The sequence below is a fragment of the Streptopelia decaocto genome (assembly GCF_964273445.1).
Source record: "Streptopelia decaocto genome assembly, chromosome: 18".
Lineage (NCBI taxonomy): Eukaryota > Metazoa > Chordata > Aves > Columbiformes > Columbidae > Streptopelia > Streptopelia decaocto.
The window spans coordinates 5952385-5967013 of record NC_138673.1 but is presented as its reverse complement, the minus strand read 5'-3'; the positions used below and the strand labels follow the sequence as shown (position 1 = coordinate 5967013).

At 46.6% G+C, this 14629-nt stretch overlaps 1 protein-coding gene across 1 annotated transcript; it reads left to right on the top strand.

Moving 5' to 3' along the window:
- Positions 1-581: 581 nt before the first annotated feature.
- On the top strand, positions 582-12741 carry GUSB (glucuronidase beta). The gene is made up of 12 exons (XM_082068354.1): positions 582-827; positions 2542-2730; positions 3121-3302; positions 3790-3932; positions 4434-4621; positions 5177-5329; positions 7264-7442; positions 7830-7976; positions 9109-9193; positions 10341-10517; positions 11138-11273; positions 12519-12741. Exons 1-12 carry the CDS (start codon positions 594-596, stop codon positions 12674-12676), a joined length of 1971 nt encoding a protein of 656 aa, XP_081924480.1. The 5' UTR covers positions 582-593; the 3' UTR covers positions 12677-12741.
- Positions 12742-14629: the final 1888 nt, after the last annotated feature.

Below are 14629 nucleotides of genomic sequence, written 5' to 3'. Positions count from 1 at the left end.
TCCAGCTCTGTGTGACAGATGCCCTGATTTACCACCAGCCCAGCTGGGGCAGGAGTACTGTTCTCATCCAGGAAACAAACACAGACTTAAAATAAATGTACTGTAGATTTAAAATCAATCAGACAGCATTTCCTTCCTTGCTTGCCTCTGTGATACTGTTCTCCACCCCGCTTTATTCCTAAAGAAGTTCTGAGAGACATGGGTTAAATAGAAAATGTTACCATGCTTCACAGATATGGTTTTCCAACACAGAGATCATCCTCTTGCCTGTCCCCAAGATGCCATGTGGCCATCAATACTCTTCTTTGCCTTTTCCAATAACTTCTTGCCCTCCCACTTCAACAAGTGGCTCTGAAAATAAAAGTAAGCAAGTAAGTAAACAAAGCAAAACCTAACACACCCCCCAAAAATCCAGCAGTCCTGGGTACAGCCCAACGCCTGCAAGTGTTTTTATGCCAGAATATCGATGGCTTTGGCTGGGGGCACCTGCAGCCCCATGTGACACCCGCCGGTGTCCCCGCTCGGGCTCTGCAGCGGCTCCTCCCGCCGCACCGGGGCGGGACCGGCCGCGCCGGGCACTGCCCACAACCAACATGGCGGCGGCAGCGTCTGGCGGCGGGACGGGCAGCGGCATGGTGGGGGGCTGCTGGCTGCTCCTGCTGCTGACGCTGGGCCGGGCAGCCCCGCCGGCCGGGATGCTCTACCCCCGGGAGACCCCGTCCCGGGAACGGAAGGAGCTCGGTGGGCTCTGGAGCTTCCGCGCCGACTTCTCGCCGGGCAGGGACGCCGGTTTCGTGCAGCGCTGGTACCGGCAGCCGCTCCGGCAGGTACGGCGGGGCCGGGAGCGGGGCGCGGGCGGCAGCGGGGTGATCTCCCCTCCCGGGAAGAGCTGCCCTGCGAACCGGGCTCCCTTCCTCTCCCGAAAGCACCTTTTCCCCCGTCCTTCCCCACCGGGGTTGCGGAGCTGCTGTTCTTTGCCCCCTGCCCTGTGCTAATTGTTTTATCGATCTGCAGAGGGGTTATTAAGAGACGAATTGCCAATCGATTACAGCAGTGCCTGATTATCCCGCTTCTGCTCAGAAGCCAGAAAGTATTTGAATGAACCACAGCCACCTTTAGCTGTTGTAGGAGTCCTTGTGCCGCCAAAGCCATGCTGGCCTTGCACAACCTTTACCTTTAGCCAGCAGCATAAAATCAATAAAAACGTGCCTGAAAAGGGCACTCTGGAGTTGTCTACTTCAGAGCATCCCAGTGCAGATAACCAAGTCCTAGTGTAACCGAAATCCACTATGAAATTAACACCATTAACTAAAAGAAAGAAGTTACATATTCTATGCATAAAATCTATGTGCCCATCATCATTTCTATTTTAGCCCTTTGGCCATTTTTTTTCCAAATTGTGGAAGGAGAATAGCTGAAAGATGCTGTGCTGCTAGAAGTTTTGTAAAGAGACAGGCAGAGGAGAGGGATCCTGGACTATGCCTCCCCAAAGCAGGGCTGAGATGTGTATGCTCAACCTACTTTAGACATTAAAGAATCTCCTTGAAGGAGACACACACACATGGCCATCCCAGTCAAAGGTTGTTCTGTATTGAACGCTAGAAAATCCACTTTGCCATCCAGGGATTTTCTGCAGCGCTGGTACAGCGTGATGCTGAGTCGGCCACGCACATGATGCTCAGCCCTGGGCGACCAGACCTTCCTTGTTCCGCTCTCCATGGAAGGGTTTCTGTAGGAAAGGGGAACTGCTCCAGCTGCACGATGCTGCAGCGCTCGCGTGCGCAACACCCCCAGTGCAGCAGGTGCTAAAATGCACAGCTCTATTTTGCAATAGCATCCGGTTACCACAGTGTCAAATGTATTACAATACTATCATCCTTATATTAAAAATAAGCAAGTGAATTGATTCCACTGTAATCCTAAGGAATGTGCCTTGTGTTCAGGGAGGGAGAAAGGCTGGACTCATCCCAAACAATCTCTGCAGACCTTCCCTGGGGAATCTGGCCCCAAATACCCAGTTTGTGGGAAGTCCCAGGCTCAAACAATGACCTGGGCATTTATTGTTTTTCCCCTTAGAATCATAGAATAATTTCAGTTGGAAGAGACCCTCAGGATCATCGAGTCCAACCATAACCTAACCTAACCTAACTCTAGCACTAAACCATGTCCCCTAGAACCTCATATAAATGCCTTTTAAACCCCTCCAGGGATGGTGACTCCACCACTTCCCTTCTCCAGTTCCGCAATACTAGAGCCATGAATAAAAGCATTTCCCTACCATAAATCAGGAGGGGAAAAAGTCAAGAGCAGCTTCTTCCTGTAGGAACAGGGAGGCTCCTGGGCCTGGTATCAAAAGGATTTAGACAGGACCTGTGACAGACCACACCAGTTTCTAAAGAGGTTTCCCCAAGTGTTTCCACTCTGCAAAGGGATTGCAAGGCTGTTAGTGGAAGGGGACACCTCCAGCTGTCCAGGTTGGACTGCCAAGACAGTAAAATCTCTGTTTTTAAGTGATCTCCCTTTCTGTGCAATTCCTGCCAGACTGGTCCTGTGATCGACATGCCAGTGCCCGCCAGCTTCAACGATATCACTCAAGACCCCAGCTTGGAGAACTACATCGGCTGGGTTTGGTACGAGAAAGAGGTGCTGCTTCCTCTCCGCTGGCTTCAGGAGGATTTCAACACCAGAGTGGTGCTCCGGTTCGGCAGCGCCCATTACTACTCCATTGTGGTACGATTCTGACTGGATTTTATATCAGTTTGCTGTTTTCTTAACTCTTGGCTGTTTTCCTCCAGCCAAGAACTTGGCCATCGTTTCCGCAGTCTCTCTTCTCTGATACTCCAATATCACGACTAGTAAACAAAATAATTCCTTGCTGCATTATCTGCCCAAAACTGTGTCTCTCAGTGACGCTTGTACGTGACCCAGACTTAGCTCCCTGTAAAGAAAGGGCTGCCAGACCGACGCCTCAGGGAGTACGAGCCCAGAACAAGGTTCAGTGTTCCTGGGATTCCCAGCTACTCTTTGCTGGGTTCCCTCCCTTCTCCGCACTGTGCTTGCAACAAAAAAAAATAAACCAATAACCCTGCCCCTTGGGCTCACAGGTGTCTTCTCTTGCAGTGGGTCAACGGAGTGCAAGTCATGGAGCACGAAGGGGGGCATCTCCCTTTTGAAGCAGATATAAGCAGCATTGTCCAGGGCAGCCCAGGGACCCCCTGCCGCATAACGGTCGCACTCAACAACACACTGACACCGCACACTCTGCCTCCGGGGACAATTCAGTACATGAACGACAAAACAAGGTGAGTTGGTAAAGCGCTGTACTGCTGAGCTTATCCCAGGGATGAGAGAGGGGAATTTATTTGGCTGATGGTTCATAAGACCCTCCGATCTTATGCTGAAATTCATCAGTCGAGTAGGGAGGAGTTTAGGCTTTGGTGTTATGAGGAATCCACACTGAGTCATTGCATCTATTTTATACAAAGGAAACTGAGGTTAAGTGATTTGCCAAGCTGAATCAATGGCAGATTTGAGAAGCTTGAATTCAACTGGAAGCTGCATGTACCAGCTATCCTGAAGGATCGAACCTATGCAATCCATTAAATGTTTGTTAACTGGTAATTCCCTTCAGCATAGCAGCAGTAGCACTACTGAGAGATAGATCCATCTTGTTGTAAAGACTGTTTTACCAGCTAGTGTCTATTTTTACATCGCTAGCATCCATATGCTGCCTTCAGTTCTTGTGTAACGAAACATAACGTAGCCATTTCTCCTGTCTTGCTCTCTCAGGTATCCCAATAATTATTTTGTACAGAACATCAGGTTTGATTTCTTTAATTATGCTGGAATCCATCGCCCAGTTGTGCTTTACACCACTCCTTCTGTCTACATAGATGACATTACCGTGACAACTACTTCATCAGACAATGTTGGTAGGTCCAGAACAATTACAGCAGCTATCTCAGGCTCCAAATGGAGATGATGAGGGCAGCAGAGAAAATATCCTGCAAAAGTCTGATTGAATTTGTTTCGTAGTGGCTTTTCTTGAACCTGAGCTGGTCTGTTGCACAGCTCAGCAGCTGCAAGAATATGGCAAAGAGTTAAGCTATAAGAAAAATGTACTTGCAAGAGACTACTGTTAAAGGATGATCAGGTGTTTCTCAAAGTAGAAATTCTCAGTTGGGGCAGTATTCCTGCCACTTAAAGCAGGATTATCTCTAAGTAACAGAATTATGTGACATACAAGTTTTGCTGGAAACTTCTGAACCTCAAGACAGAGAGGTCATGCCTCTTAGATTCAATTCACGCCACTCTGTTGTTCTACATCTCCCTAATTTCTTACAGCTGCTGTATGTGAAAACCCTCCAATATTTGATGCATATATTTTTCTTTTCATGGCAGTCTCTGATTGTCTTTTTTTCCCTTTGAACCAGCAATGGTGCAATATCAGGTGTCGGTTGTTGGCAGTACACTCTATTCCTTGTCCCTGAGTTTACGTGACCAAGAAGGGAAAGTGGTTGCTACAGGCGATGGGCCAGCTGGAGTGCTCAAAGTCCTGAACCCAAATCTTTGGTGGCCTTACCTGATGCACGAGAACCCTGGATACCGCTACTCCTTGGAGGTAACAGTGACATTTCTTCTTTTCCATGTGCATTCCCTCTGAATAGGGCTAAGGAACTGCCATACAGCCCATCTTCCATGCTCATCTTCTCCCGCAGATCCTGCTCATGTGACCAGAGTAGCATTGCTAATTATGCAGTAATCAAATCAAGCTGATGCTGAACTCAAAGGTCTGTTGATGAGAAGAGATGGGCACACCTGGGGTGCACACATGGGCTCTCAGACATTTGTCCTTCACATTTAGGGCCCAATCCATCCCTTGTAAAAGGAGCATTTAGGATGGTGCAGGGGAGGAGATATTGCAAAAGCAGTCTCTGAGAGGCTGCCAACCTCTGCCACATAATGAGCTTTCTTCCCACTCTAGAAGATGGGAGTTCAGCTCCCATAGCACAAGCCTGGAAAATTCTGAGTTAAGGATGAGTAGTGACATTTAGGTGTAGAAATTAGGGCAGATGAGATGCTGTTTCCAGGGGCTCAGGTTCGTAGCTCTTGTGAGCAAATGACACATCCTTGTGAAGCCCAGCGTGTCACTTGTACCTCCCCTTTGGAAATCCAGGTGAAAATGCAGGCGCAGGTGAACGGGGCCTTGCTGGAGGACTTGTACACGCTCCCGGTCGGCATCCGCACCGTCCACGTCACCAGCACGCAGTTCCTCATCAATGGCAAGCCCTTCTACTTCCACGGCGTCAACAAGCACGAGGACGCAGACGTAAGTGTGCGGCACCCGCAGCGGGGGCACCTCATGTCCCTTCGCTTTGTGCTGCTGGGGCAGCAACCGCTCTGGCCTCCCCTCTCACCCAAAGGGGCTGTTTCCTCACACCCTCCTCCCAGGCTGGGAGCTGCTGGGGGGAACGTTTGCCAGCATTAAAGGGGATACTGTGTCCTGCCATAGTCATAACGCTCCTCCCAGGATGCAATAACTAGCCCAGGTATGCTGGTAGAGGAGCTAAACAATCTCCCAGTCATGGATTCCAGTCAGAAATAGAATCATTTCAGTTGGAATCATCAATCATTGAGTCCAACCATAACCTAACTTAACTCTAGCACTAAACCACGTCCCTAAGAACCTCGTCTGAATGCCTTTTAAACACCTTCAGGGATGGTGGTTCCACCACTGCCCTGGGCAGCCTTTTCCAATGCCTGACAACCCTTTCCGTAGAGATTTATTTCCTAATATCCAATCTAAACCTCCCTTGGTGCAACTTGAGGCCATTTCCTCTTGTGCTATTGCTTGTTACTTGGGAGAAGAGACCAACACCCTCCACTCTACAACCTCCTTTCAGGTAGTTGTAGAGAGCAATAAGGTCTCCCCTCAGCCTCCTGTTTTCCAGGCTGAACAGCCCCAGCTCCCTCAAGTGCTCCTCAAAATGTCCCCTGGCTTTGTGCCGCTGAGGCAGCAGCCACTCGTCTCCCCTCTCACCCAAGGAGTCTGTCTCCTCACTCTCCTCCCAGGCTGGGAGCTGCTGGAGGGGCTGGAGTGAAATTTACCAGTATTAAAGGGGACCCCACGTCTAGTCCTGCTGTAATCATAACGTCCCTCTCAGGGCACACGGGCCAGCCCAGGTGTGCTGGCAGAGGAGCTCAACAATCTCCCGGCCACGACTTCCAGTCAGGAAATAGCGACTCACAGGTTCCCCACCCTGGGAAATGCCGGGGACAACGTCTCCGGCGCGGAGGTTTGGGCTGCGAGGCGCAGCCCGGCTACAGGGCGGCCCCGCAGCCCTGTCAGAGGCTCCGTCCCGGCCCCGCCAAGCCGCTCACCTCAGGGACGGTTCGTCCTCCTCCTTCGCGGCTCCCGCAGCGCGGACTCTCCTCAGAGGAGCACCCAGAGCCCCGCCGGGCCGGGCCCGCCTCCAGCCGGCCCTCCCCTGCCTGCCTCCCGGGTCACACCTGTGGCGGGAGGGAGGGAGAGGGCGGCAGCTTGGCTGCCACCTGCACCCCCTCTGCTCCTGCCAGCACCCAGGGTCTGGCTGTGCGTGTGGCAGTGCAGGAAACAAATTACCTTGCAGATATAATAGGCCCGGGCAGGATCTCTCAGCAAAGCGTATTTTAATAACGATTTTGCAAGATCAGGTGTTCTACCTAAAGGCAAGCACACGGAATAGGGCAAAAAGCCCCTGCTTATATCCCCCCCAAGTCCCGGCTGCAGTTTCCCTCCCCAGCTCCCCACTGGTTGGTACTGCAGGGTTTATAGACTACCCGATGTTTACATATTTCATTCATCTAATTATAACAACCCCCTTCCCCTTATCTATTTAGAATATGGATTCCTGGCTCTTTGGCTTATCTTCCCCCTAGATGGATTTTTTTTTAAATACAGGTATCAATATGCATTCTGGGATTAGTTCAAAGCGACTTTGTTTTACATCAAGCATTCATAGTCTGCTGTCTCTCAGTCCTTCCCCCTCTCTGGGGTCGGGCGCCAGGCTCAGTTTTGTAAAAACAACATCCCTTCATTAAACGTTCCTTACAGCAGCGCCCTCAGAGAGGCAGATGCTGCACGGGGAGGTGGTGCCGTCACTAGTAACGGCGCCCAGGGCTGGAAACGCCCTGGTGTGAGCAGGGAAGCGGCCGTGCCCAGCGAAGGCGTGAGGTGAAGCTGCGGCCTGGCAGTGTGACGGGGTGTGATGTCTCCCCATCCAGATCCGTGGCAAAGGCTTCGACTGGCCCCTGGTCATGAAGGACTTCAACCTGCTGCGATGGCTGGGGGCAAACTCCTTCCGCACCAGCCACTACCCCTACGCCGAGGAGATCATGGACCTGTGCGATGCCTACGGCATCGTGGTGATCGACGAGTGTCCGGGAGTGGGCATTAAAATACCGTAAGCAATTGCTTGAAAGACCCTTCCCCTTTTTTCTGTGTTCCTCAGAGCTGCTTCAAAAGTGTCCTCCTCCCATCCACAGGGCCCGTTGTCCTGATAATGGACGTACTTTGCTCTATTTAGAAATCAGCCCATTGCGCCACATGGGCCCAGTGAGGTTGGCCAACCGGAGGGCGTTTTGCCACGTGGCCATCGTGTCACTTGGTCTGGCTCAATTAATGAGCCCAAACCTTGACCCTGAACCAGGCAGCGCTTTGGGCAGAAGCCACATTCAGTGTCAAGGCTCAGCTGTGCTTATACACCCCAGGGGCTTGAGTTTTCACAAGAAAAGGAAAAAGGGGACGGATTTTATACCCTCACCGGGTCTCATGTCCTTTTGTCTTTAAGTGAGAGCTTTGGGAACAAGTCTTTGCAGCATCATCTTGTGGTGATGGAGGAGCTGATCCGCAGGGATAAGAACAGGCCATCAGTCGTGATGTGGTCAGTAGCCAACGAGCCGGCATCGGAGCTGCTCCCAGCAGCTAACTACTTTAAGTAAGTGCATCTGTTTGTACACAGAGCTCAGGCTTGAATCTTGGGAGATGATGCATCTTCTTCCTTTAGGATGGCACAGAGAAATAGTAAAGAGAGGGCAAGCATTTTTTTGGGAGCCCTGAAACAGTACCCACAGATGCACACTAAAAGCATAACTGCTGCATGCATTAAACTGGGGCTCAGAACCACAAAACAGCCTCAGCCTGTTGTTTCTGAACCAGTAAGTCTCTGACAAATTACCAGGAGTCCATTTGGTCTGAGCATCTCTGCTTGACCTAAGGGTCAAGCAAAAGCAGACCTGATGGGAACAGGATATTCCCATTACCAAAGGAAGATGAGTGCTAAATTATTTTAGAATTACAGCAAAGCTGTAAAATAATTTGCCTTTAATTCCGAAGAGAAGGTTCTTCAGTGAGTGCTAGTGATTTGTTCTGCAGGGTATTGTGACACCCCACTTCAAAGCTACCACTTAAGGTCTCTACAGACCCCTTGGTTTTATTTTTAAAGAGATTTAAGCTTTGGATAGCCAAGAGTCATCTCTGTAATGGGGTAGGACTATCCCTAGTAGTCCCTGAATTTTCATTCAGAATGATCCACAACCTCCCTGCAATGTGAAGGCAGCAGCAGAGCTTGACCCTCCCATTCTGTGTCATCTCCCTCAATCAAGGTTTCCTCAAAAGCAGCCAACTTTTCTTCCTTGTGCTTTTGTAGGAATACATCGCAAGAGTTGTTTAGAAAATTTCCACTGCCCCTCTCACATTTTTATCATTTTCAAACTCACTGTCCCTTCTCCAGCTTCCAAGCTGCTGGCACCAACACACAGATTAACATGTCCACATTTGGTATATTATACTTTCACTCTGGTCTTTTTTTAGGTGGGATAGCAACCAACTTTGTGATGGATAAAGGCCTCTTTGCCATGATATTCATACTCCTGCAGAACTGGCTAGAATTGCAGGCACTTTATGGCAGGTGATCACTAAGTATCCTGCAGTATTTAATGAAATGTACTCTGCCTGCTAAACCAAAAGCAGCTCCAAGTGTCTGCGGGGGGCAAAAGGACAGAGAGCTTGGGGAAACGGGGCTGTGCTTCTCCATGCTGTTGAACTCTCACTTTACTGTTTGCAAACAGGACACTGATAGCTCACACTAAAGCTCTCGATCCCTCCAGACCAGTAACCTTTGTGACAGATGCTAATTACGCTCTTGATCTTGGTGTAAGTTCACTTTATTTTCTAGCTTCATACATTAAATTTCCTTTTAATTCTTGAGTGAAGAAGTATGCAGGATCAGACCCCTTGAATTCCATTAACATTGTCATGTTTTGCTGTTCCATTGATTGTGTTTACTAACACTCAGGATTTTTCACTTGCAATTAAACCAAAGCTTAAACCTCTTTAAAATGCTAACAGCCCTTGTGGAAGTCTAAAGGAAGGAAGCTTTGCTTTAATTCCTGCTTTAAACTGCTCCAGATCTTCTTTGGCAGACGTCTGTTAATGTTGAATAATCTAAAAGCTCTACCAGCTTCATAATTGAAGTCCTAGAGCTGTATAAATAGCCAAAAGGCACTTCTCTGGGATGTCTGTGGCCATAGCATGAACCAAGGATCTTATACATAAAGGATCTTATACATTTTCCCCCCAGAAAAATAAAACTGGTGGCTTTAGTTCTGGCTATCGCTGCTTCAGATGCACACACAGACTGACATCCCATCCCCACAAGCCTGTTCTGACTTGCTTGGGGAGACACAGGAAAACAACCCCAAAGAACAGATCTCATACACTGATGTTGTATTAGAACTTTTTTTCTTTTATTACAAAACATGTTAAGAGAACATTGAACAAGTTACATACAGCATCACTTCATCTTTAGTGGGCTTTGTGCCCTTTTATCATACTGTTTGTGTGGTAGAAATGGCATATAGCTTGCAGAATGCTTAGTATTGCACCATTGATGCACAAAGTTAGTTGCTAGTCAAAATATTTGACCACTGACTTGATAATCACATTCCAATACTCAAAGTACATCTAAGTGTACCAGCAAGCCAGAGACATCTTGGAAACGTAAAAACTTCTAACAAACCTGAGAATTAAATGGGTTGATCTTGTCTAACTCTTTGCTTTGACTTCCTAATTCTGCGAGAAAAATGCCAAATTAATACACTGTTAGCTTGTTAAATTTATCCTGCTGTTTTTTCTGGGAAAGACGTCACACTGGGAGGGCCTGAGTGATGGGGAAAAGACTTCATTCACATGTAATAAAACTGTAATCCATGAAATGAACCAAAAAGAAGATTTAGCTTTATGAGTGAAGGTTGTCTGCCTTCAGCTCTGTGACAAAATACTCTCGCCTTGTTTTCTGTAGGCTCCTTATGTGGATGTAATTTGTGTAAACAGCTACTTCTCCTGGTATCACGACCCAGGCCATCTGGAAGTTATTCCACTACAACTCACAACACAGTTTGAGAACTGGTATAAAACCTACCAAAAACCCATTATCCAGAGTGAATATGGAGCAGATTCGATTCCCGGACTTCACAGTGTAAGTGTTAGGTGGAAAGAAGCACTGCTCTACTTAACAGTCAGCAAAACGTAATTAGAAGAGATGGTACCATTGAACCTTTTGAGATGCATTAGCTTGTAAGTGTCTGGAAGACTCCAGGATTGTAATCCTGCTCCACAGAAATCGCTGAGCTTTACTACTGACTACCCAAGGTTAGATTCTACCTAAAGAGCAGTTTTCAGCTTTGTGTAAAAGCACTGAACACTCTGAAATCTGTACTTTGGCATTTATAGAAAATGCTTAATTGGAAGATACAACACTGGGGAGTGGACATTCATTTCATGATGCTGTCCTGCTCCAAAGGGGTGGCACAGTCCTGTACCTTAAAGCACCATGAGCAAGCAAAACCACACACTCCCCCGAAGTAGAATATATCTGGCATTGCATTTGTATTTTACGTGCATTTCCCCCATAATTTCAGTAGTTGCTAATCGTCACTAACTAGCCATTGTTAATGCAACAGCAATGAAAAGACCGAGCAATTGTAAAGCTTGTTTTCAGGAAGCAGGTTCCTGGTAAATAGGAAGTTAACATACGGAGCTTTGCTGAGTTTAACTGTCCCCTCTATTCAAGCCCCTCATTTGTTTTCCTGGCTGTAGGATCCACCTCTCATGTTCAGCGAGGAGTACCAGAAAGCCCTGCTAAGAGAGTACCATTCCGTTTTTGACAAAAAGAGGAAAGAGTATGTGATTGGGGAGCTCATATGGAATTTTGCTGATTTCATGACTAATCAAGGTAAGCTTATATTTATATCCTAAACAACTCTCCATCCTCCCATCAAGTTTAAAAGGGTTGATGATACACAAAGAATATTGTGCTGTAGGGTAGGACAAAAGGGGCCTCTGCTTACCAAGGGAGAGCATAGTGGGTTTCTGTGACGAAATCCAGCACGGCCAGAGCCAAGACGGAAGGTCCTGCCTGTACTTAACGTGTCCCCTCTCCAGCCTGAGCTCCTACATGTCCCACCCAGGACATGACGCTGCACTAGGGCGGAAGCAAAGGAAGGTTGTGAGCAGACCCAGGTTACTTTATTTCTTGGCCATCCTCAATTCAGAGCTTCAGTCAGCTGGTAGGGATGTGTCTCACTTCATATTTTATCTACAACCGCCCTCAGTATCAGAGCACCTTAAATACTGTATTATTAACTCAGTAGAGGTTTAGCAATAGAGGACCAGATGCCACACTGGTAGACAACTGTCTATCATGACACTCCACCCACTATTAATACATGATAAGTGCATTCCCAAAGTATGAGGCATCACTTTACAGAGCAGTCAGTCACACAAATTGAATTATTACAACTCAGAGGAGACCCAGTAAGGAACCAGTTATGCACTTGCCACCTACAGTGAGTTAGGGTGGTGAACAGTCAGTGGGAATTCCAGGCAGAGAAACACTATGAAGAATAATCTTCAGAGCACCAATACAAGTATTAGAAAGCTAAGTCATTGCGGAGCAGCTGTCAGAAAAGTAATATCAACGAGGAGGATGGAGAAAATGTAGACAAGTTCACACACACATACGTAATTTCAGTCTCTCTGCGTGTTGTGATCATCTTCTCTAGTTTCCTACAAAAACTAAACGAGGCAAAAAGGATACAGACACCACTAAAGGACAGTACAGTCAAACAGTAATCGACATCTTCACCATCAGATTTCAAGGTGGAACTAATGGCAGAAGGAACATCCACTGTAAATCTAACACTGATCAAGTTAATGGGCACACCTGAATTAACTCTCATCGACTTACCAGTTGTAAATACCATAAACTGCAGCTATATTGCTCAGTTACATCAATTAATCTTGCCAAGATGACGCAAATGACATCTGCCGAGTTCCCCGTTGTACCTGACTATGTGTAGAAGAAAGTACATAGGTCTCTTCCACCTAACCTGATTTAGTACATACACCGTAACAGTTCACAGCAGGAGATATAAGAGCATTTTATATATACTTGCTTTATTTTATAACTTCTCTACAGGGACCACACGTGTTTTGGGGAACAAGAAAGGAATATTTACCCGCCAACGACAGCCCAAATCAGCTGCATTTGTTCTTAGAGAAAGATACTGGAAGATTGCAAATGAATCAAGCTGTCTTCCTCCTATAATAAAATCACATACCCTCTTTCTAAAGTGAAATCAAAAGGTATAGTGGCTGGCTACTATGCTGAACTTGTTCATTAAATTCCTGTTTAAATAATATTTATGCCTGACTCAAGTCTTGCAAGTCTAATGCAATTTCTAGCCCACTTGAAATAGTTACTATGATACAAAGCAGATCAGAAACACTAGTTTCCTACACTTAGTCATGTCTGTAGGCTTCCTGTTTCCAGGTAGTAAAATGAGTTTCAAGGAGCTGAAGTTAGAGATTCTGACTGAGGTATCTGTTTATGGCAAAACCAAAAAAAAAGTCACATGAAACAAATCAACACTGAAGACTTAAAAAAATCCACGTTACTCTAAATGAACATCACACCCCTCCAATGCAAATGAGGTTTTCCAGTTATACTCCCCTAACAGCTACACTACTCAGATTACAGCAAATTGTCCACAGGATTACACAAGAGCACAATTTATATTTATAAAGCTTCTCTTGCTGGACAGAATGTATGCGGCTGGCTGAGAAATTCTGAGAGTTCGCAGCGTTCAGGAAGCGTATGAACCACCCAATACTCCAATACAGTACAGAATTCAAGCTACAGCAGCAAAGTGGAATATATTAGATAGGTATTTATTACAACTGAACTTTGCTTAAACCTATTTTAGTCACAGTACCAGAACTACCGCTGTTAGATGCGGTTTTACCTTCCAGCGTGGAAGGGCTTCCTTCATATTAAATTGTCACTATGCGTTACAGTAATAGTAGCCTTGAGGGCAAATTTGATCTCAAACTTTTTGATACTGGCCTGAGATATTCTGGGGTAGAGCAATGTGTAAATTAATGTGCGCACACTACTTCAGACAGTAACGTAGTGTAGTAAGGTCCCGTTCGGGCTGCACACCAGTTCTAGGCCAGGCTCTAGGGTGGACTAGATTGTGCCAATACTCACAGAAGAGCTTGGAACACTTAGTTTGCAAACGTCTTACTGCAACGTCCCAGGAGCAGCATCACCTGGAGCGGAACCACAAGACTGGAGGCTGCCTGCTGAATCTTGGAAGTTGGCACAAGTATGTAGTTTCATTATTCCAATTCATGGACACTGTGTGAAACTGTTCCTATAACTACTACTTCTCCAACTGGCTCTTCTGCTAGTACCTCAAGAAAATACAAAGAAAATATTTGCTCTTTTGTTGTGTGGTGGCCAAATTCTCTTTTCTTCTAAAGAAAGAGAGGTACAGTAGAAACCAACACCTTCCACGCTGCCACAATAAGGACATACATATTTACTGCTGACTTCAAAACATTTTTTCTTGAGTTTTTAAGGGAAAAGAAGAAACATACTATCAACATTCCTTACTGTTATACCGTGTTAAGTTTACAGATTTTCTATAGAACTGAGAACCCAGGATATAAAAGTCTATCCATAGTAAAAAGACACTTGCTCAAATGTACCGTGGTGTAAGAGTGAAGACCGTATTTAACCCCACTACCAGTGTTTGAAAGTCATTTCAACTTCTCAATCTCTAGACATATTTTTAAAAGCATTTTCTTCCCCATTTCAACAGACACGACATACCAACAGCTGCCCCATCAGAATATGGATAAAGACTTGACATTGTCAACGAATCACAAACTAGGGCTCGCATCCCCGTGATAACACACACAGGGCTTGCACTTGCAGAAAAGAATAATTCAGTCCAACAAAACAGAAGCAAAGTTTAATAGCCACGCGTATGGCAAGCACACATTTCAGAGTTGTCGCTCCTGCTTGTTCTCAACAGCCCAGTGCAATTGTAAACCCACCCCCTCCCCACCACTCTCTCCCCCCAGATCCAGGAAAACATCACAGCAGCTTCCAGAGAGGTTGTGATCTTGTCAGAGTGGAGTTAAAGCAGATCTACGGAATCAAGGAAAGCAGGAAGGGATAAAAATAACACACTTAACATTATTTTCTTTTGCATGTTGCTTAAAGAACTGTAAACAGTTAAA

Excerpts from the sequence above, each read along its gene's own strand:
- GUSB (XM_082068354.1), top strand. The coding sequence starts at position 594 with ATGGCGGCGGCAGCGTCTGGCGGCGGGACGGGCAGCGGCATGGTGGGG. Across the intron at positions 5,330-7,263 it reads ACAAGCACGAGGACGCAGAC|ATCCGTGGCAAAGGCTTCGA; the intron begins GTAAGTGTGCGG and ends CTCCCCATCCAG. Across the intron at positions 7,443-7,829 it reads GGAGTGGGCATTAAAATACC|TGAGAGCTTTGGGAACAAGT; the intron begins GTAAGCAATTGC and ends TTTGTCTTTAAG.